The sequence below is a fragment of the Sander lucioperca genome, chromosome 5, assembly GCF_008315115.2.
Source record: "Sander lucioperca isolate FBNREF2018 chromosome 5, SLUC_FBN_1.2, whole genome shotgun sequence".
In the NCBI taxonomy this organism is placed as follows: Eukaryota; Metazoa; Chordata; class Actinopteri; order Perciformes; family Percidae; genus Sander; species Sander lucioperca.
The window spans coordinates 28,054,954-28,078,727 of NC_050177.1; the positions used below are offsets into that span (position 1 = coordinate 28,054,954).

Consider the following 23,774-nt stretch of genomic DNA (forward strand, 5'->3'; position numbering starts at 1 on the left):
TAGCGCTTGACAAGATGGCGTCGCCATGTTACTGAATGACCGGGAATGTAAAACTAGCTTGAAACAGTATTTCTCATCACCATTTACCCACTGCTGGCTGGCTAATACTCTGAACAAAAGATAGAACGTATTTTCTTATGTTACTGGATGCTAATATCAGTAACTTACACTTACAAACTACTATGAAAAACTACACTGTAAAACGGAAGTACATAAGAACTACTCAGCCTGCCGACACTGGTCGGAACAACTAGCTTCAAAGTTACGCTTTTTACTCCTAAAACGAACACCTCAAAATCTGCTCAAAACATCACACAACGATTTCTATAACATTTAGATAATCTGCTGATACAAGCAGTATGAGAATACAATATACAATACAATATGAAAAAGTGAGTTTTTGAATCAACTGTGAATCAACAGAGAGCACGTTAGCGTGTTGCTCACGGCAAAGCTTGTTTATTTCTGAGCTGCGCATGAGCAGAGCTAAGAGCTACGGTCTCCCTAATGGATCCACAGCAGCGCCATAGCGCCATCTACTGACGTGGAAGCATAATAGCTTCAATAAGTCTGTAAGGATCAGTTACAATGGTTCAAATATTAAACAAAAATTGGGGGGTTGTCTGTTTAAACAAAAACTAAACATACAGCCTTTTCAACCTACTACAACTGCAATGATCCTAACACTGCATATGACAACCTAATAAATGAGATCACAAACTCCATTTGTTGTACCATCCCAGAGAAGACTGCCATCTGCAGTGCCACTGGTCATCCTCTGGCTTACAAAGGGTATTTTAAAATCTATCACACATAAGAATAAACTTTACAAACGTTCCTTAAAAAAACAAGTGCTATGAACAAGGATATATACACTAATTAGGGTCCGAGCGCCGACAGCGGCGAAGGCCCCTATTGGAACTGAAGGAATTATTATTATTTTCCCGGCAAATGAATTGGCTTTTTGAGGGGCTTAACATATTCAAAAACTCACCAAACTTGGCGGTCGCATCAAGTCTGGTGAACATTTACGTATTTTAAGGGTTTCGGGAATAGGCGCACAAAATGGCTCGCTACTGCCCCCTACAAAGTTACAAAAATTGAGCCCCTGCAGTGTGTTTAACGTAGACTCACGAAAGTTGGTACACATCTGTAACATGTCAAGATGTACAAAAAACGTCATTGGAGCCATACCCTAGACCCAACAGGAAGTCCGCCATTTTGATTTCAAAGTTCGAAATTAGTGTGATTTTGGCCATTTCCACGTCGTACTTTAACAAACTCCTCCTAGAGATTTCATCCGATCAACTTCAAATTTGGTCTGTGCCATCATAAGACGTTAAAGATGAAAAGTTGTTAAAAGAAAAACTTTTCGTCAGACGGTGTGGGCGTGGCGGCCATTTTGAGTGATTAACGATGAACAAAGAAATTGTTGTAACTTGAGTGTGCACGGTCGCAAGGAGCGGCATTAGCTGGCAACCCTGATGCGCGCAGAGGCGCGAGGGCCCGTCCATCGCTGCTTGCAGCTTTAATTATAGGAATAAACTTACACATATAATAAGGAAAAGTAAAAGTAACCATTTTACATACCTCATACAAGCATCACAGGGTGACTCCAAGAAGTCGTGGAAAGTGCTAAATAAAGTCCTTAACAACGGCCAAAACAGCACCGTGCTCCCAATTACTGCGGGCATACACTCACATTATGTAATAATTTAACAAATGACATTGATCTAGCAAATAACTTTAATAACTATTTTGTCTCCATCGGGGAAAAACTCTTTAACAAAATAAACCAACCTCAAGGTATTTCTTTTAACCATTACTTATCAGGTTACTATGTTAATTCCTTTTTTATAAAGCCTACTGATTGCCATGAAGTCTATAAAATCATTACAAACTTACGAAACACATACACTGCTTGTGAGGATGAAATCTGTAGTAAAATTCTGAAAGCCATTGCACTTGATATCTTGGAGCCACTTATTTTATCAATCTATCAATGCTCTCTGGAATTGTGCCGAAAAGGGCAAAAATAAAAAATTAATCTGGGGATAAAAATGATATGAGCAATTATCGTCCAATATCAATCTTGCCTACAGTCTCTAAGGTCTTAGAGAGAGTAGTGTACAATAGGTCAAATGGCTATCTTGATAAACTAAATAGTATTGCTTCATCCCAATATGCTTTTAGGAAAAGAAATACTACTTGCATGGCTGTACTAGATCTGATTGAAAAGATTAATGATGCCATTGATAAAGGTGACTGTGGTATAGGTATATTTTTAGATTTATCTAAGGCATTTGATACTATCGATTTTGATATTTTATTGAATAAATTGCATCATTATGGAATCAGAGGACTAGCACTCAGCTGGTTTACAAGTTATTTATTTGGCAGACAGCAATATGTAAATATTAATGAACAAATTTCCATAAGCAAACCCATCAAATTTGGAGTCCCCCAGGGATCCATTTTGGGCCGTCTTCTCTTTATATTATATATTAATGACTTTGAAAATTCTACCATGGTTTTACACAAAGTCTTATTTGCTGACGATACAAATTTATTTATGTCACATAAGAGTCCAGTTGGACTGCAAGAAATAGTAAATAGAGAGTTAAGAAATGTAGAAATTTGGTTTCAGTGTAATAAACTATCTCTTAACATCAAAAAGATGAACTACATTGTGTTTCATTCCAACAAATGGAAAACAAACAAGTTTGTCTTAAAATAAATGACCAAATTATTGAAAGAGTAAATACCACTAAATTCCTTGGTGTTTATATTGATGAATGTTTAAATTTCAAATGTCATATTGATCATCTAACAAAAACATTATCTAAATATGTTAATAAATTAAGACATTTTCTCCCACACTCAGCACTTCTCACCTTATACAAAACGTTGTTTGAGCCTCATTTAAACTATTGTAATGTCATATGGTGTAATATTTTTCCCAGCCACTTGAAAAAATACAGATTTTACAGAAAAAAATTATACGGGCATTAACGTGGTCTGAGATCAATACCCCCACTCGTCCTCTGTTTGGTCGTCTAGGTACATTAAGGCTTACTGAATATAATGTCTTTCAGAATGCATGCATGATATTCCATGTTATCCATAGGTTAAATTACCGTTTGTGTGAGCTTATTCCAAGAAATCGTCCCCTGCACACTTATGACAGTAGTAATATCACCCCCACCTTTGCGCGTGCACGTCACACGCACGCGCGCGAGCGTGCGTGTGAGACTGACACGCGCATAGGTTTCAATGTTGGGGGGGGTATGATTTGGCGAACTGCGTGCGCAGTTCGCGTGCGTAGTGACGTTGTCATAGCAACCGTAAACTGCGTGCAAATCTCGCGGTCATGGCGTTGTCGTCGCGGGCGAACGTGACGTTGCCATGGCAACCGTAACTGCACGCAAGTCTCGCGGTCACGGCGTTCTCGTGGCGGGCGGACGTGACTGTATAGTGGGAGTATGACGGGTGTTTATTTAGATGAATGGAGGTGTTAAAAACGTAGTGTCGGACCTATAGTTAACGGTTAAAAAGCTAGGGGGAGTAATTCGTCACAAAGGGTGTGGTTTATGTGCTTTTAAAAGGCTTTGTTTCATTCAGTCTGGTCACTTTTTTCCTCCACTCGTTTTTTTAGCTAGCTAGCTAGCTTGCTCGTGTTTTCTCCACAGCTGTTTCTCTACAATCAACGGCGCTTTTTCATTTTAACTCCTTTGGGGAATGTCTACACGTGTATTTGGACATCAAGCTGGATTGTCTTTTGAAAAAGAAGGTACGCATGATACAGACTCTCCCAGTACATTTGAATTGGGTCTTGAACAACGAAATGGCTCATCTATCGCTGGAGAAGCTAGTGCTATTACGGATAATCCATTTGCGCTGAATCGAGCGCCCCAGAAAAAGAGACCCCGTCCAGAGATATATGCGCCATGCATGGCTGATTCCTGTACAGCTGATATGGAATTTGAGGGTGACAATGGCTATTGTTATTCTATTCGCTACAGTGCAGGGGATGTGACATTAGCTGTTTACACTACTGTTGTTGTGGAGCTATCTAGTAAATCTAAAACAGAGTGTACACTCTCGGTGAAAGACTGGAAGCTTTTTAGGGAGGTCGTGTGTAAGGACTTGGACAACCCTGGATTTCCAGAGATAGTGTACGTGTCCCAGTGGGATAGCAGCAAGGGCGGTAAAATCTACCGTGTGGAAGCAGACCGTTTCACAAGATCTGCTGAGGACTTTATTTTCCTCAGTGTATGCGGAGAAAAGGAGAAGGTTATTGCAGCCAGAGGTCGTGTTAAAGCCGTATCCTGTTTCTAATGCTGAATGCAACAAGTGGTTTAAAAAAGGCTTCTTTATACAATGGTGTGATTGGGAGATTTTGAAGAAGCAGTTTGATACCGTCGATTATATCATTAGAAGAGAGCAGATAAGGAGCTCTTATGAGGCCATAAGAAAAAAGTTGATTTTCGACGACGCCGGACAACATTTGCTGGTCCTGCCCCGACCGCTTTATAGACCTAAAATCGTCAGACACAAGGACTAGCAAAACGGTGGGTCTATTTGTATGTGTTGGTTAATTACAAAATAGTTGAAGAAAAAAAAAAATGCATTTTTGTCTTGTTTTATTCTATCTGTAATGTATGAACTTTTCTTTTTCTTCTCCAGAATGTATGGAGTGGGAGTGTTATTCACAGGAGTCTCCTCCTCCTATCCAGCACGGCTTATTTGCACAGCTGACTGTAACAGGATCTCCTCACTCACCGTCACCATCATCACCATATATGACCCCTGAACGCTTCCTGGCGCCGCCACATATGTCACCCCCACTACCCCCCTCTCTTTTGATCGAGTCTGCACCACCCGCACCCCACCACCATGCATATCCGCTCTTCCCCCCATCGTCAGATGTCTTACAACAGACACCTGAAGGCGTTTGTTCAAACGCTGTGGGGGATGACCAACAGGACGGTCTGGTGTCAGCGTTGTTTATAGACAGCGTTAAAACAGCATCTCTACATCTGCTTAACGCTGTACTTTACAGTTACTGGCAGGAGGTGTGTCACGGTTGTCAGATCAACCATCCGAGTCAGAAACATCATGAATGTTTGGGTAGCATCCCAGAGGGATTCTATGTAAGAAATTTTGAGCAACTCATGAAAAGACTGTTGACAGATAAGTTCATCCCTGTAGTACAGCGCTTTCTGGCTATGAAACATCTCCGTGCTGATGGTGCAAGAATCCATGGAGTAGCCGAAACTGTTTTGTACGAGTTGAAATCTGTGGAAGATGTCACAGTCAAAATACGTGAAATGTATGATTCTATGATTGGTGAGGACATCATCAAAGTGGCTGAAATTCGTGAGATTGGAGACTGTTGGAGAGATTTATATGAGGGGAAAAAATAACAGTGTGTGGTTATGGGGAACTGTTTACGTGCAATGGGTAACCGTGTCAGTGGGAGATATGTGATAGATCGTTTATCCTGTATTTTAGATAAAACCATTGCCAACAATGTGGATGATGATGAAAAGTACCAATGTACATGTAATGTAAACATCCTTGATGTGTGTAGACTAGAAAAACTGTTGGATCTTGTTAGAAGACAGTATAGCAAGCCGCAATGGACTGAATTGATGCAAATGTTGTTATCAGTGCTAACAAGACGTGAGAGTGTTGTGGAGACATTTTGTGCAGTTATAACAAGCATCACACACAATTTCAAGATGTTGAAAGTATGTCATATACTGACAATGTATACAATGCTTGTAGATGCTGTGAGTCTGTATGTGAAAGAAAAACAATGTAGTGATGTCTTGTATGATTTGCAAAAGCTACACATATTCATAATCAGTCAAATTGGTGTAACTGATTTATCCAAAACTTTATCCGTAATAGAATGGGTTACACTGTCCACATAATTGTCATGTGCGTGTTGTAGAATAAAAAAGGTTTGACATAAAGCTATTGTGCTCACTTGTGTCCTAGATGAATCATGGAGAGGGTTATGCGAAAAATATATTATGATGCAGCCCACCCTGGAGGGTTAGGTGGGGTGCATAAGCTACGTACTGCAGTCAAAGAATGTACGGGGGTGACTCCACCAATACCTACGGTTAAAAAGTTTCTGTTGCGTCAGGATGCGTATACTCTACACGCTCCGGCTTTGAGACATTTTCCCAGGAACCGCGTGTTAGTTAATGGTATCGATAAACAATTTCAGGCCGATCTGGTTGATATGACTGAATATTCTGAGGAAAACGATAACGTTCGATATATATTAACTTGTATCGATGTGTTTTCTAAGTATGCCTGGGCCAGATGTCTTAAAGACAAATCTGGCCCCACCGTCACCAGTGCCTTTAAAGAAATATTGTGTCAGGGGCGGGTACCTGTGAAACTTCAAACGGATGAGGGAAAAGAGTTCTATAATAAGGGCTTTCAAGGATTGATGACTCAATATAAAATTCATCATTTCTCTACATCAAACGAGACAAAAGCCAGTATAGTGGAGCGTTTCAACCGGACTTTTAAGACTCGCATGTGGAAATATTTAACCGCTGTTAACGCCCGTAGATATATTGATGTGGTGCAAGATCTGGTGAATGCATACAACAATTCGTACCATAGGTCAATAAAAATGGCACCGTCTGCAGTGAATAAAGACAACGAGAAAGCAGTCTTTAACAATCTATACAAACTGAAACACCCCGGAGTGGTTGCTTTTAAATTTCAACAGGGTGAGACCGTCAGGTTGTCAAAACATAGGGGCGTATTTCGAAAAGGTTACCATCAATCTTTTACGGATGAATTTTTTACAATAGCTAAACGTGTAGGAAGGACCCCGCCTGTTTATATACTAAAAGACGCTGGTGGTGAGTTATTGAGTGGAACATTTTACGAGGCCGAGTTACAATCCGTAATTGTAGACAAAAAAAAATGTTTAAAATAGAAAAAATAATTGATAGCAAGAAAGTAGGCCGTAAAAAGTTGGTTCTGGTGAAGTGGTTAGGATGGCCTGATAAATTCAATTCGTGGGTCTCCGAAAAAGACATAGTTGATGTGAGATAAAGCTGGCATGACATACACTTAAACTAATCATTTTGATTCGGTAGTGAAAGGCGTCGCTACGATGAATAAGAATGGTTTTTTTGTTACGCTAGCCAGTAACGCTTCGGCATTAGTTTATCCGAACAATAAGATATGGCAGTTCAGAACTAAATTGGCAAAACCGCTAATATTCCGACAGGCCTATGAGGTAGGTCTCATAGAGATTCAATACCCTAGGATATGGAATAGTTTTAGCACAGATGATGCTGAGGTTGAAATTTTTGACACGAAAACTAAACAGACATACCGAATAGAACTAGTGGTCGGTTGTTATAATTCAGTGGCTAGTATTGTTAAAGAGTATAATATGAGATGCCTGTCTAGTACGGGGACAGCAGACATAACCATGAGCTACAACAATATTACAAACAGGGTTTACTTTACCGGCGGTGCGGGGCATCATTTAGCGTTTACAGGCCGTCTGGCCGAGATTCTTGGCTTCATTCCGGACACCGTGTTTGAAATAGATCCCAACCCCCGTGTTAAATGTGTAGCCCCCAGACCTGCAGACATCCACGCGGGTCGCTATAATATATTTATTTATAGCGACATAGTGGACTACCAGCTAGTGGGTGACAGCCATGTCCCACTTCTCCGATGTATAAATATCTCTGACGAGGCAAGACGCATCCCCACTCTGAGTTATGACATGCCTCATTACACAACGCTGTCACGCTCAACTATTACGGACATTCAAATAGATTTACGTGACGATCAGAATAAACATATTCCGTTCTCGTACGGAAAAGTCATTGTCAAATTACATTTTAGACCTTTGAAGCAACTGTAAAAAAAAATGATGCGCAAAGCATACACCTCAGATGACGGGAGATATACTGCCTACTATATGAACCAGGCCGGCGGAGACCTGCCGGGATTCATAGGCTCCAGTACGCAATATGGCAGCGGGCTAGGGGGGATTTTCAGAAATCTGTTTCGAATGGCAGTCCCACTTTTAAAAAAGGGGTTTAATCTAGCCAAACCTCATCTGAAAACTGCAGCCACGGGCATCATTGGGGACGTGGTCTCTAATGTTCGCAATACCATAGCAAGCAGACAGCAGGGAAATGGTCTCATGGTGTACAGCAGCAAGCCGTTAATAAGAAAACCAGCAGGATGTGGGCGTAGCCAGACGCTGTCTAAAAAACGTAAAACCTCCAGCAAAAAACGAAGAGTCATCAAAAAGAAACCAGCTTCCAGAAGACGCAGAGCACCGACCAGACGCTCTCTGGCCCTAGCAAAAGACATATTCTAGATTACTTTTTGGGAAGTAAGCCTAATCATGGCGTTCATTCACAATCAGTCGGAAGAGTGTGTGAAGACAGAACTCGATCTGTTCACCGTGCCGTATACACAGACATCTATCGAAAAATCAACATTTCTAGAAATTCCGCCAATGTCTGCTCTAACAGACAGTGGTCCTATCGAGTTTTTCATATCAGCTAGCGGAGAAGACTACCTCGATCTTAACGATTCATATCTTTACACTCGCGTAAGGATTACAAATCCTGACGGCACAGGGCTGGCTAATGCAGCTGATGTGGGGTTTATAAACTATCCAGCCTGCAGCCTTTATTCGCAAGTAGATATAATGTTAGGTGATAGATTAATTACCCAATCTTCAAATACATATCCATACAGGGGAATTATTGAGTGTTTGCTAAACTACGGAAAAGAAACACTAGATACACAGTTCAGCGCTGGACTATTCTGTAAAGATACGAGCGGGAACATGGACGAGACATCAATCACAGGAGCTAATCTCGGATTAGAACAGCGAGGTTCATACACTGGTGAAAGCCGTATTGTGGAGTTAATATCACCAATACATGCAGACTTGTTTTTTCAGGAAAAGCTGATGCTAAATGGCGTGGACATGTCGCTAAAATTCATCAGATCAAAAGACGACTTTGTATTAATGACCCCAGGAAATGATCAATTCACTGTGAAAATAATGTCTGCCAGTCTGTTTGTAAAGAAAGTGTCGGTGGCTCCGAATGTTAGACTTGCGCACAGTAGAGCGCTACAACATACTAATGCCAAGTATTCTATCGACCGAGTAGGCATAAAAACATTTTCCATACCAGCAGGTACGAGAGTGTGCAACCAAGAGAATTTATTTATTGGCCAGATACCTAAATTTGTAGTTTTGGCTTTAGTTGATAATGAGGCATACACAGGTTCGTATGCACGTAACCCGTTTAATTTCGGACACTATAATACCGAGTTTATGTCTCTATATGCTGACGGACAGCCTCACCCCGCACGACCTTTTCAACCACATTTTCAAAGAGGACAGTATATTCGTGAATATTATCAGATTGTGGAGGCAACAGGTCGCCATTTGAAGGACCGTTCATTAGCCATAACACGATCAGATTTCGGCAACGGTTACACGCTGTTTTGTTTCAATCTTGAAGCCGATGGTGGCGGGGCAGGAAATGTATCACTCATTAAGACAGGCAATGTGAGATTAGAAGCACGTTTCAGAAATCCCCTCCCACGGACGGTGACCCTAATCTGCTATGCCGTTTTTGATTCTGTAATCGAAATATCTAATCGAAGGCAAGTGCTATTGGATCATTACTAGCATGAATACAATAGAGATTACCGGTGTGCTTAAAAAAAGAATGAAAAGGGAAATAAATTTGTTGGGGGTCATGCCATGCGATCAACTTCCGAAAACCATCATTAGTAAACTACCCGCAATGTTGGTGGTAAACACGGACACAAGCGATAAACCCGGTCAGCACTGGCTTGCTATATACCTTACTGAAAACAAACATGGCTTGTTCTTTGATAGCTTCGGACACAGTCCGACGGTTTTTCCACGGGAGATCAGTCATTTCCTCTTAAAGTGCCCATATTATGAAAAAATCACTTTTTCTGGGATTTGGGGTGTTATGTTGTGTCTCTGGTGCTTCCACACACATACAAACTTTGAAAAAAATCCATCCATGCTGTTTAGAGTGAGATACGGTTTCTGAATGTGTCCTGCCTTCAGTCTCTGGGTGAGCTGTTCAAAATCAGCACGGCTTGTGACGTCACAAGCCGAAACGAGCAGGCTAACCGCAACCATTAGCTCGTAGCGTTAGCATGCTAACGCTATGGCTAAAGCTAGCATGCTAACGCTAGCATGCTACCTCGCTCTCAATAGCAAAGCACTGCTACAACACACACAAGTTCACCATAATCTACAAAAGAACTACTTACATGTGCACCCTCATTTAGAAGTCTCCCAGCTAATCCTGCCTTGTAACTGACTGAAGTTGTAGAAACAGCCTTTCTTTTACTGTCTATGGAGCTAGCTAGCTGACATGATCTACATCTGAGCTACTGGGCATGTGCAGTGCAATCAAAGATAGTACAGAAGAAGAAGAAGAAAAGAGGTCTCACTCTGTAGCTAAAACAGAGACCAGCTGAAAAGAGGATCTGCAGCAGTGAGAGAGAGCGGTGCAGTACAACAACAATATGGTGTTTTTAGAAAATTAAACCATGTAAACCTATTCTGGTACAACCTTAAAATACAATTATGAACCTGAAAATGAGCATAATATGGCTGCTTTAAGAAATTGTGTGGAGGTGTACCATTCGGGGATACAAGTGCAAAATAACTATTCTACAACCTGTGGACAGCACTGTCTGTTCTTCTTATGTAATATTCAGAAGAAAAAAATGTCTTATACAAAAGTGTTGAACATGTACAGTTCTAATCTTGTCTATAATGATGCAATGGTTGATCATTTTGTCAACAAAATACACCCCGATGTGTACCACGATCAGATGTTTAAATGTGTACAATGTGCATGTGTAACATATAGGTAAAAGCCTTGTGTGTAATGGTGCTTGTTTAGCTAATAAAAATAATTGCCTTCCTAATTTCTGTAATAGTTTTTATTCAAACTTTTCAAAAAGAGAGCTATACATGAAAAACAATCACACGATAGGAAAATAATGTGATATGGCATTACAAATAAAAACAACAAGATGTAATAATAGAAAATAGGTTAGAAAAAATATAAAATTAGCACGAGACACATTCATTACTGTCACAGTTTTTTTTTTTTTTTTTTTTTTTTTACATTCAAAAATGCCTTTTTAGGTTTTCACAGTAGGGGAAAAACATTTTTATGTGTCACAGTCAGCAGGAAAATAATGTAAAATAGTATTACAAATAAAAACACCCGAGATGTAAAAATAGAAAATAGGTTAGAAAAAAATATAAAATTAGCATGAGACACATTCATTACTGTCACAGTTTTTTTTTTTACATTCAAAAATGCCTTTTTAGGTTTTCACAGTAGGGGAAAAACATTTTCATGTGTCACAGTCAGTAGGAAAATAATGTAAAATAATGTAAAATAAAAAGAAAATAAAACAATATGTACAATTGGAAAAAAATAGAAAAAAAGCCATTAATGTCTGATCAACTTGACAATAAACAAAATAATCAAAAACTAGCCCAGCGTGAACTAATCAAGGGTGAGTCAATGCGTGCGGCTCTAGGTGTGCGCGGTGAGTTGACGCTTGTCAAGGAAGGCTGTCTAAGAGGGGTGCCAATACGTACCGACCTAGGTGTGAACATGACTGGTGAACGTGTATCAGTCGACGTGTGATATCTATTAGCAACCGCAGGGGTCCCTGTTTTAAATTCACCAATAGCACGACGTACAACTGCGTTTGGAATTACGGATAGAGGTATGTTCAAGTGCGCCAGTGACTTTAAAAAGACATTCCATCCTGCAGGTCTCGAATGTTCTGAAACATTATTATGTGTTGTTACGCTTTTCAGTAAATCGTACAGATGACTCCCTGCCACAGGCTTATCTTCAATAACGATTTCCCCATTATTTGTCCACGATATCTGGTCATTATTACGGGATAAATAAGCGATTATGTATTCGGCGTTGCGTTTATTCCTGGGGGGCATGTGTGCCAATACTTCTGATCTTATCATATCGTCTTCTACGTTTGCGTCTTGTGACACATCATTTGAGGCTTCAGCCTTTGATGCGTCGCTGGGGAGGGATAACGTGATTATATTTTTTTCCCGATCTCCCTGTTTTACCAGGGACAAATACTTCTGCAAGACACTTGAATATCTTTTGGCTTTTTGATATACGTCAATGTCAGACTGGTTCAATATGTCGCTCATGGCTCTGTCCAATTCATTTTGGACAGACTGCCGCAAAGAAGTGTCTGAGGTCTGAGGCGACTGTAATGCCGCTAATTGTTGCTGAGGCACCAGAAACATTTTCTGAGTGTGTTCCATGTCAATTCCTATTGATGAGACTAGCGATGAAAGGAATTGCAGCCCCCAATAGAGGTAGTAGAAAGCCGCCTGTTTGAGTAATTGTTTTTTTTTTTTTTAAATGTTTGACTTTTTTATCTGCTATTAGCCTGATTACCTTCTTGTTCTTTTTCAACAATTTGTACTGACTGTTAGACAGAGGTATATTACCTCTTAATACGTTCAGAGCTATCTCGCACAGTGCATTAATAAAATCTGGACTGGAGTTGCACACGATGACGCCTCTAGCTCGGGGTGTTGCCTTATGAAGTAGATCAAGCAGTGTAAAATTGCGTTGCATCCGGACTGACATTGTTACACTTTCTGTCTTCTTGGGACGTATACGACCTGCGGTGACGATGTCAGAGCTGTTCTGAGTCGTAAATTATCTGGAGTTTTGGATTTATAATCTATCAGGAGATAGCCGTAGGGCAAGCTTGTTGCATCCTTAAACGCCTCTAAAAAAATTTATTATTTCCGGGGAACATCTGACGACCTATTAAACTAGTCTGAATTTGATCTCTAGGATTTTTAAATAATATCATATAGTTTGTGTTCAAACTGATTGTACGACTGGCCTTGCCTTGAATAAACAGATTCTGCACTAGGTATATGCAGCTAAGGTTCCTGTGGTGAACATACTTTGTAAAGACGTTTTGTACCTCTAGATTACCACTGGCCTCGTTCATAAAGTCATCAACTATTAGCAGATTATTCTTAGTAGGAGGAAGAAGTGCGTCGTCGCAGAGTGAGTCAGGGATGCCTTCCACAAAATGTATATTCACTGTTTTAAGCAACTGGTCATATATTGGTTGCCAGCACGAATAAATGTATACTATGTTATTGATATTGTGCGATATTACTGTTGCTGAATTTTCAATGAGATCTTTGACAAAATACGTTTTTCCACAGTTCGATGGACCACTAACAACTGCGCTGAATGGATGTTGAAGCCGTCCATCAAATCCTACAATCAGCTGATTATTATTAGTAGCCATAGGGGAGGGTTGTGTAGTCGCTGAGCACAAGCCGTTTATCGTAAACGACCCTCACTTTCTTGGCTACAGTGTCGTTCTTGAGATGAAACTGTTTTTTGTCGCGTTTTATGGTGAATGCATTAGTCATCAGATGCTCTGTGGAATGACGATTGGTCACAAATGCCTGTACCAGACCTATTAACGACTCATGTGTAACCACTTGGGCGTTTTTTGAATTGAGAGTCACGCCTTTGCACTTTACCTGGGTACGTCCTTGAGCTGTTCGATAAGCATAGCATTTCGGCCCCCCAGAAACAAACTCTGTTATATAGTCCTCTGTAGGAGCCCCACATACCTGTGCATGGTTCAGTTCGTCTGTCAACATGCCTAGATATAGCCCCAGAGGGGGTACCCATTCATCTTTTCTGGTTGTGAAGATGATGCTGTCAGTGTCACAGTAGAGAATTCTGTCTTGCAGCTTATCCAGCAAGTCATATAACTCCATGCGCGCGTAGGCACTAGTCATAGCACCAATAAAAACATTCACATCTTTCACTCTGGAGGCTTGACTCTCTGTATGACGCCACTGAACAATAGCGACCTCTGGTGAAATAAATGAGAAGTGACGAACGTCAATAGCATCGCTGAACATGAGTTGTGTGAAGCGTTCTGGGTCTGTTATGACCTCCGCAGACGTCATGTTGTTACGCATCGCAAAGCGACCCCAGAGGCTGTTAAGCAAAAGTTTTTGAATGCTTCTGACTGCCTTGTTAACGGTTATTTTGTCAGGGTCAAGACGTATGCCTTCTTGGACATAGTAGTCTTCTATGTACTTTTCTTTCTCATCTTCCGTCTGTATTTGCCCTGGATATCCGGAAGACTCCTGCTTCCGCTTGAGGAATGTCTTAACATAGCCTTTAAAAAGCTGATCAGATTTTTCTGGAAAATGCCATACCTCTACGATGTTGACTAGTATATAGCCTTTCTCCAGTGCTTTCAGTAATTCAAACGACACCCACACTCCAGACATCTGTCTCTCACGGTCAGTGTGGTCACAGCGGCCTGTCTGATTCAACTGATCGGCACAGGTACCACACAGAGGGAACATCAGCTTACCGTGACTACGATAGGGGAGAACTGGGTGATACAGTCCTCTAGGGGGAGCCACAGTACATTTCACAATACCAAAGTATGTTTTTATGTCGTCAAAATCACTGTGGATTATTTGAGGGTGACCGATGGGGTAGTCTCGTTTTGCTTGGACAGTGGGGTACAGACTTGTAAAGTCATAGTATCTGATTTTCTCATCACCTTCTGCCTTGTGATACAGCTTTATTGCGTTCGTGCGACCGCCAAAGAGAGCTTCACGAGGATTGAGACGCTCTGGCTTTTCATATGTCGATATGAAAGCCTTAACGTCTGGATCATTGCACAGCTGACTTTTCCACTCACATTCCCACATCACAACAACCGTCACCCCATAAACAGTCTCTAGCGTTGACACTCTGTCACGGAACTCTCTGAGTAACTCGCCATGTGTTTTTTTTTCTCTTGTGATAGGGTTGATTTCGGCCTGACCATAGCACTTATTACAGCCGTGGAAGAAGCAACCGTTAAACTCATAACAAGTGTTTGTGGCAGCGCAGTACCCGTCGACAAAGAAGGGGCCAAAGGCCTTTTCACCTCTGTTAAGAGCGTGTTGGATGCTGATGTTGTCTTTGTGTGCTACATATTGAAGCCACTGTATTGAGATGTCTGAATACGCCTTGTTTTGCCTAACGTACGCTCCCTCATAGGTTAGTGCCACTGTGTCTTTGGGGATGAATAACGATTTAAACACACCCATGCACGATGCAGCTAGCGTCGTAAATGTAAAGGGGTCCAGGCCTGTACACTCATTGAACGCGTCTCTGTACATCTGACATGCCTTAAGCAAGACAGCCACATCGTTAATGCAATAGCGTGCCAACTCAGTACGAAGGTTGAACTGTGTGTGCTTAACCGTGTCGTACCACTCCAAGAATGATTTCTTAGACGTCTCAGTCATCGTGTCGAAGCCATAGAGAGCTGGTTCGGGGTACGGACCTATGTATTTCTCATTCTCTCGGGTGTTGAAGGCGTGGGGGAAGAAACCCTTTAGCATGTCGGAGAAGCCCATGGCTGAGGGGGTTTTAGCTAAAGACATGGGGAGAAAACTGAACGAGTCTATCCACCGTTGATTGAACGCGTAATCATTGATCAGAAGAACCCTCGATCCTCGCATGGTAAGGGTAGGGCAGACACGCTGGTTCACCAAATATTCTAGCACAATGTAGCTGTCAAAACCTGATGCATTGTGAGCGATAAAGGTGTAACCTTTATATTTCTTCTTTCTGTAATAATTGACAAATAACCCCACACATTTTGTCGTTTCAAAGCAGTTTTTTTCGCCTTTCATGTCCATAGCACATACAAAATTGGCCTCATGACGACCCTCATGGTATCTTGTCTCGAAATCATAAAAGATGTACTTATCGCTACTTTCTGCGATTTGGACAGGCTGTATATAGCATTCATGCGTTGCGTCAACTACATGTTCTCCACAATGGGGGCATTTCGGCAGTCTACAGACGTGTGGTTTTTTTTTTCGTTGCGCGGTAAGTCAGGTGACATGCATCGCAATATTTGAGTCTGTCGCACGGTATAAGACGATGTTTCACACCGGGTACTTTATGCCTGTCAAAGCATTGTTTCGACTTGCATATGCGTTTACAGTCGCCACACCTAATAGTTTTCCCCGGTGTACAAGGTGTGAGACAGACATTACACCTCAGACTACAGCTGTGGTCCAAGGGGTTGTCGTAGGTTTTGTAGCACGCATCGCACACATACTTAGCTCCAAAAAAGGAAGTTTTGTTTACAATGAGATAGAAATGATCGCTATGTAGATACAACAATGCTGTTTTCACATGCTGTTCATCATGTGTTTTGAAGATCTCTGGTTTTTTACGACCGGCCGCATGATGAAATATTACAATTTTCATATTCAAATGTTTCTGAAATCTGTCAACATCGGAGAACGATACCTTATGCGTACATTCAAGCCCCACATCCCTATGTAGCTGCTTTGCATAATCTATCTTCTCACTTTCAGTCATCCTCGAGTCTACGTAATGAGCCAGACAGAGAGCAAAACATAGATTCTCATTGTCATCTCTATTCATTGGGTTATATAGCGCGTTACCTTTTGCAGAGAGTATTTCATCGTAGCATACACTCCCCAGTTTTCGCCGACCACTCCCACCTGACATATTGCGTGCTATTGTCACAATGAATTCTAAACGGTCATCGGTCAATGAGGTGTCGTTACTTTGCATGGCGTTTGCAATTTCTTCCAGAAATGTGTCTGCACTATATTCATCGTTTGAGGTCAACACTGTTTGGATGGGGGCAGCTAAAGCGGCACCCCTCAACTCTACATTTAAAACACTGTCCTGTGTTGCAGTGTCTAAGGCCCTGTCAATTAACCCTGTTAGAGTACTGTGTATTTGTTCTGGTACGCTATCAATATTGGATAAGTCAATATTTCGCAGATCAACATCTTGGCGAAACTCTGTTGCATTAAAAAAAGGAATCTCTCTGGACACTGCTGTAGATACAGCACTGGATACTCTGCCCTCTCCACACTGTACTGTCACCTGAGGATTTTTTGGAGGTACCACGTATGCACTTGTCGACGGCTGAGGTTCGATACAGTTCTCTGTACGGATGCGTTTGGACGAGCGACCCCTCTCAAAACAGGGTGGTCTAGAGCATTCTTGATATACGCTTGCGGGGGCTTCGACAACGTTGGGTCGAATATTACATGAATATTCTGGTGTTTTATTCGGAATTGACAGCGGGGAAGTGTCAAGAATGACTGGTTCTTGTATTGCTGCCATACTAGAGTTATCGCTACTTAACTCACTCAGCATAGCATCAAATATTTTTCTCTGTTTCTCACACAGTTGTATATACGCATCATGATTACACCCTGCCCGGATATAGTCTTCCTCACACACCAAATCTGCATCTTCATCGCTAGTCTCATCACACACCCTTGCATTTGCTCCGATTTTTTTTGTTTTTTTGCAAGGTGGGGCCATTTTGTATTAAATCTGTTTTTATTTATCTTTTTATATATTTTACACACTTTGCTGACTGATTTATTACTTCTTTGTCATGGTTTTTTGAAATATTGATATCACTGGTGCAAACACTTTATTAAGAGCAACAACTCTCTGTAATTGACGCTCCTCGGCCGCTTCAAGCGATCTCTCCTGGTTGGTTAACGCTGTCCCGAGTGCTGCGACTATGTCAAGTACTTGTGTACTAACAGCTTGTAGAGCCTCTACTTTATCCATAAGACCGTCTATTTTGGATTCTAGTTGTTCATAACGCGCATCTGACGAAGACTGACGGAGTGAAGTTTCAGCGCAACACTTGGAAGATGATTCACCCTGAAGCACCGCGGGTTGCACGGTCACTTGCACTTGTCTACTATCAGTTTGCAATGCCTCTACATTATTTATAAGTCTATCTATTTTGGATTCTAGTTGTTCATAACGCGCATCTGACGAAGACTGACGGAGTGAAGTTTCGGCGCAATAGTTGAAAAATGACTCCCCTTGAAGCACTGTGGGTTGCTCGGACACTCCTACGGCTACACACGGCTCAAAAAGATTCTTAGTGATATAACTACGCTCTGCTTGATTATTCACATCTAATCTATTTACGGGGTCGATACAGGCGTTTTCAATGCTCTCACTCTCCAGATTACAGATGTATTCAAGTAGGGTCTCACTATCAACATCTAATCTATTTACGGGGTCAATACAGGCGTTTTCAGCTTTGTCACAGCGTTTATCTGTCGCAGTTACAGTGGGTCTGAATGATTCAGGTTGTTTATGTAGGGTGGGTGTGTCTGGCATACAGGCGCTTGCAATGCTGTCACTCTCCAGTCTACAGATGTATTCAAGTAGGGTGTCACAACAGTTTAAATCACCTACGTTATTATCGTAATCCCACAGCCATGCGTCCTGATTCGGAGGGAACAATACATGCGATGCTTCTGATAGAAGTAGGTCTTCAGATCCTCCTCGTTCTTGTTCTTCTACTCCGGCAAGGGTTCTCTGGTAGGGATTAATGACATATTTGATTAAATAATGCAAAACCACACACACACACACACACACACACACACACACACACACACACACCTAAAACCACTTCACCCAACCACCACATACACAGGTACAACACCTTCTCCTCAAACATCAAACACGTCCAGACTTCCTTTCCTATCATTCACATACCTCTGCTGCGGGGCTTTGATGAATGCAGGGGGTCGTATTCAGCACATTGTTGTCATGGGGGGTTAACACCTCTCTCAGATGTAAAAATCCGTCTGTTGTCTGGTTCTCACCAGCTCTCTCAATGGTCTCCAACGCCTCCCCCCTTTGTATAGGACAAAGGCTTTGTCCACGGTCAATAGAGCCACGCTGTGTGGGTTGTAGCACCTCGACCTCAGGTGTGACTACCCCCGCGGCCAACGGATGCTGGCTCAGCAAAGGTGTTACTGGCTTTGTCTGCTGTAACAGAGAGAAAAAAAACAGTTTTTAACAATATACATAGATAAAGAGATTTCCAACACAATGGCTAAATATATATATATATATTCTGTTAGATGCAGAAGAGCTCTTACCTCTATACCGCTGTTATGTCCCTTTAATATCACGCTCAAGGGTGGATCAGCTTGAACAAAGACCGGGCGGGGTCTTTTGGGCGGGAAAGCTCCCCGGTTTGACTCTGATGTCTGAAAACACAACGTAGCATTATGAGAAGACAACCTTTTTAAAAATACAATGCCCCTATTTTTACATTTTCTTTCCAACTCACCAGATTACTCCTCTTCCTATACTTCCTACTTAGTCGGTTTGGTTTGATGACAATACCTACATCGTTATATCTATTTAATGATGTAACTGTCCGCTCCTCGTTGCAATGGAGTTCCGCACAGTGATCTAGTGAAAAGCCCTCGCCCTTTCGGACCCTTTCTTCTTGGGGGCTAGGCGGCCTACACACAAAGAGCAATGATTAGAATATTACCTAACTAAAAAAAAAAAAAAAACACATGGATAAATTACAGTGATAATTCCACATGCTGAAAATAGCTAATTGGACCACAAAATACCTGTTTTCAGCTTTCTTATTGCTCGCAGGATGATGAGGCTTTATATTTCCCAACAGATACCCAGGTTGATTTAAGAAACCGCGTGTTTGATCCGTCAATGGTGCCTCGACATCTTTTTTTAAATCAAAAAACGAAACAACACAATAAAATGCATGAAAACAACCATAGCCACACAATCAAATTATACTGAAATGAATTGAACTATATCAAAGTTTTTACCTTGCTGAATAAGCGTATCATCAAATCTCACGGCAACATTGCTCCTCCTTGTGGAATTACCTAATGAAGCAAACTATATAAAAATACGTACAACAAAAAAAAAACTTTTTTAATTCATGAATGTATGACTGGCTTATCTTAGAATAGGTTTAAACAGGATATATGCTTTTTAAAAGCTTACTTACCCACTGTAGACATGACTGTATGACGGTCTTTCCTCTTGCTTTTCCCCAAAGGAGTTAAAATGAAAAAGCGCCGTTGATTGTAGAGAAACAGCTGTGGAGAAAACACGAGCAAGCTAGCTAGCTAGCTAAAAAAACGAGTGGAGGAAAAAGTGACCAGACTGAATGAAACAAAGCCTTTTAAAAGCACATAAACCACACCCTTTGTGACGAATTACTCCCCCTAGCTTTTTAACCGTTAACTATAGGTCCGACACTACGTTTTTAACACCTCCATTCATCTAAATAAACACCCGTCATACTCCCACTATACAGTCACGTCCGCCCGCCACGAGAACGCCGTGACCGCGAGACTTGCGTGCAGTTACGGTTGCCATGGCAACGTCACGTTCGCCCGCGACGACAACGCCATGACCGCGAGATTTGCACGCAGTTTACGGTTGCTATGACAACGTCACTACGCACGCGAACTGCGCACGCAGTTCGCCAAATCATACCCCCCCAACATTGAAACCTATGCGCGTGTCAGTCTCACACGCACGCTCGCGCGCGTGCGTGTGACGTGCACGCGCAAAGGTGGGGGTGATATTACTACTTATGACACAAGGAAAAAACACCTAATTACTGGCAAAAAATGACGATTAAAGTGTACGAGCCTGAGTTTAGTTTGTAGGGGTCTGCAGATTTGGAAGGAACTTGAGGAAAACTTGAAAGTGTCGTATTCTGTCTCCATCTTCAAGAAAAGCCTCAAGGAAAAATTGCTCATAACATATGATTGTTTTTTTTTTAGGGTTTTCATTTTTTAATTGCACTGATTGGCCTAGGTGGATGTCCATACACTTGAGTTTAAAGGCACTTCTGATGCTAAACAGTGTTTGATTATTACTTTTAATATGTCCCTAACATAACTTTGTTGTTTTTTAGTAAGTTAATTGTTGTGTGGTTTGTGGTGTATATTTTCATGTGATGTTTTCCTGATGCATACAAATTGCCCTTCTGGGACAAAGAATAAAACTGAACTGAACTGAAACAGTTGTCTGAGACGGGACAATAGCAGAAGTGATTGACGGGACTGGACAGGACAGTTGACAAAGACAAGGACGTATTATTAGTGATTGGGTCGAATGATCTACGATTCATATTGGGTGATCACGGTTTTCGTGTTTGAAGGGAGTTTGAAAAAAAGTGTGGATGGTGTTGCTAGTGTGTGTATGTGTGTACGAGTAAAGTGATAACTGTAAGGGAGAAATAATGAAAAAAAAAAAGATGAAAAGAAAAAAAAGGTGAAATTAGAACAATTAAATGATATAAATAATGTAGAAGTACTAGGGATGGCGGGGTATTACATAATGGAGTTGTAGGAGGCTTGTAGTTATATTTTTGTTGAATTTAGAAATGTTAGAAATGGGGACCAGGTGTCTTCAAAGGCTGACATTTGCTTCTTTCTGTGTGCATTGTGTTTTTCCATTGAGATGTATTCTGAGATTAAATTTGTCCAGTGATTGATGTGATAACATATGATTGATGATTATTCTTTAAATGCTATAGTTTGTGCTGGGAAAGTCTGTCTGTTTGTAGTATTTGTCTATCTTAGTTTAAGTGTCTGTATTTTGTTGTATTTTGTATTGTTTATTTTGTGTTTCTGGTAAATTTAGTTTTTGTTTGTATATTATCTGTTGTTGTTTATTATATTCGGGCCCCCTCCGAAAAGCTTTTAGTAGCTTATTTGGGGTTCCCCGTTTCACGCGGCTTATATATGATCATTGTACCTTATGAAATTGTGTTTAATGATACATTGATGACGTGTGAAATAAACGTGTTATTATTAAGAGGAAAACACTTCTGTATGACTCCAGTCTCTCACGATGCTGACAGCGTTACCTGTCTACGGTCCGGGAGCAGACCAGGCTGTAGAGAAACAGGATGACTCCGTGACTCCCATCGTCTTTAAACTGCAACAACAAGTGAGTGTGTTTACATTCACACTTAATATCCCATTGTTATTCTGATAAAATACTTAATATTCCACTGGTATTCTGATAAAATACTTAATATTCCACTGGTATTCTGATGAAATACTTAATATTCCACTGTTATTCTGATAAAATACTTAATATTCCACTGCTATTCTGAATGTGACAAAAATAAAAACGTCAAAATAATCGAAAAAAGGTGGGAAAAAAAACCTTGAAAAGTGACAAAACCCATTGAAGAAAACGTCAAAAAAACTTTCCATAAACTGTGAAAAAGAATGTTTATTATGGGATGGACTCACACAGTGAATGTGCTCCAGGATGAACTTCCTGGTGTCTTCTTTCTGGCTGAATGTGAACAGCTGCAGCTGAAAGATCAGGAGATAAAACACTGATTATAAATTACTATTAATAACAACGTGATGATGTAACGATGACATCACTGCCGGGTACCCTTTCTGTGAAGTTGTCCAGTTTGTAGTCCAGGTGAGGCGTGACGCAGTAGTCTTCGGTTACCAAGGTAACAGTGGCGCTGGCCTCCTGGCCGGCCAACCAGAGGCTGTCGGACAACGCCGTCGCCAACGCTGTCTCCTGATCCTTCTTCCCCACACGCAGACTGGGACACAACAATAGAAACATGTCACACACTGGGACACAATAATAGAAACACCTCACACACTGGGACACAATAATAGAAACACCTCACAGACTGGGACACAATAATAGAAACACCTCACACACTGGGACACAATAACAGAAACACCTCACAGACTGGGACACAATAACAGAAACACCTCACAGACTGGGACACAATAATAGAAACACCTCACACACTGGGACACAATAACAGAAACTCCTCACACACTGGGACACAATAATAGAAACACCTCACACACTGGGACACAATAATAGAAACACGTCACACACTGGGACACAATAATAGAAACACGTCACACACTGGGACACAATAACAGAAACATGTCCACCCCAGCCACTGAAACTTGAGGAAGGCTAAGTGTGTCGTCATGACGCCTGTCATCGGTTCAGGTGGAACAGTAAACATGTGATTAAAGTATCGTCTCACTGCAGCCTATCAGGTTGCAGGTGTGTTTTCCATCATGTCGTTATGTTGTGGAAGGATCATCTTTACTCAGACACGTCCGACAGAACCATGTGATGAAGAGAGTCTCACCTGTGAACCATGTGATGAAGAGAGAGTCTCACCTGAGAACCATGTGGTGAAGAGAGAGTCTCACCTGAGAACCATGTGATGAAGAGAGAGTCTCACCTGAGAACCATGTGATGAAGAGAGAGTCTCACCTGAGAACCATGTGATGAAGAGAGAGTCTCACCTGAGAACCATGTGATGAAGAGTCTCACCTGAGAACCATGTGGTGAAGAGAGGGTCTCACCTGAGAACCATGTGATGAAGAGAGTCTCACCTGAGAACCATGTGATGAAGAGGGTCTCACCTGAGAACCATGTGATGAAGAGGGTCTCACCTGAGAACCATGTGATGAAGAGAGAGTCTCACCTGAGAACCATGTGATGAAGAGAGTCTCACCTGTGAACCATGTGATGAAGAGAGAGTCTCACCTGAGAACCATGTGATGAAGAGAGTCTCACCTGAGAACCATGTGATGAAGAGAGAGTCTCACCTGAGAAGCATGTGATGAAGAGTCTCACCTGAGAACCATGTGGTGAAGATAGGGTCTCACCTGAGAACCATGTGATGAAGAGTCTCACCTGTGAACCATGTGATGAAGAGAGTCTCACCTGTGAACCATGTGATGA

At 41.4% G+C, this 23,774-nt stretch overlaps 1 protein-coding gene and 1 long non-coding RNA gene across 2 annotated transcripts in view; both read right to left on the minus strand.

Annotated features, from left to right (window-relative positions):
• LOC116057048 (inactive ubiquitin carboxyl-terminal hydrolase MINDY-4B-like) overlaps positions 1 to 23,774 on the minus strand; it is a 29,570-nt gene that overhangs the window by 5,684 nt on the left and 112 nt on the right. Inside the window, exons 2-4 of the mRNA XM_031309476.2 lie at positions 22,434 to 22,596; positions 22,283 to 22,348; positions 21,889 to 21,959 (exon numbers count right to left, since the gene is read on the minus strand). Of these exons, the coding sequence (XP_031165336.1) occupies positions 21,889 to 21,959; positions 22,283 to 22,348; positions 22,434 to 22,596 (300 nt within the window). The remainder of the gene's footprint in view (positions 1 to 21,888; positions 21,960 to 22,282; positions 22,349 to 22,433; positions 22,597 to 23,774) is intronic.
• Positions 18,735 to 20,128, minus strand: LOC116057050. The gene is made up of 4 exons (XR_004106716.2): positions 19,826 to 20,128; positions 19,607 to 19,718; positions 19,118 to 19,489; positions 18,735 to 19,004 (listed from the first exon to the last, which is right to left on the minus strand). It is a non-coding gene; the product is annotated as an uncharacterized LOC116057050 (long non-coding RNA).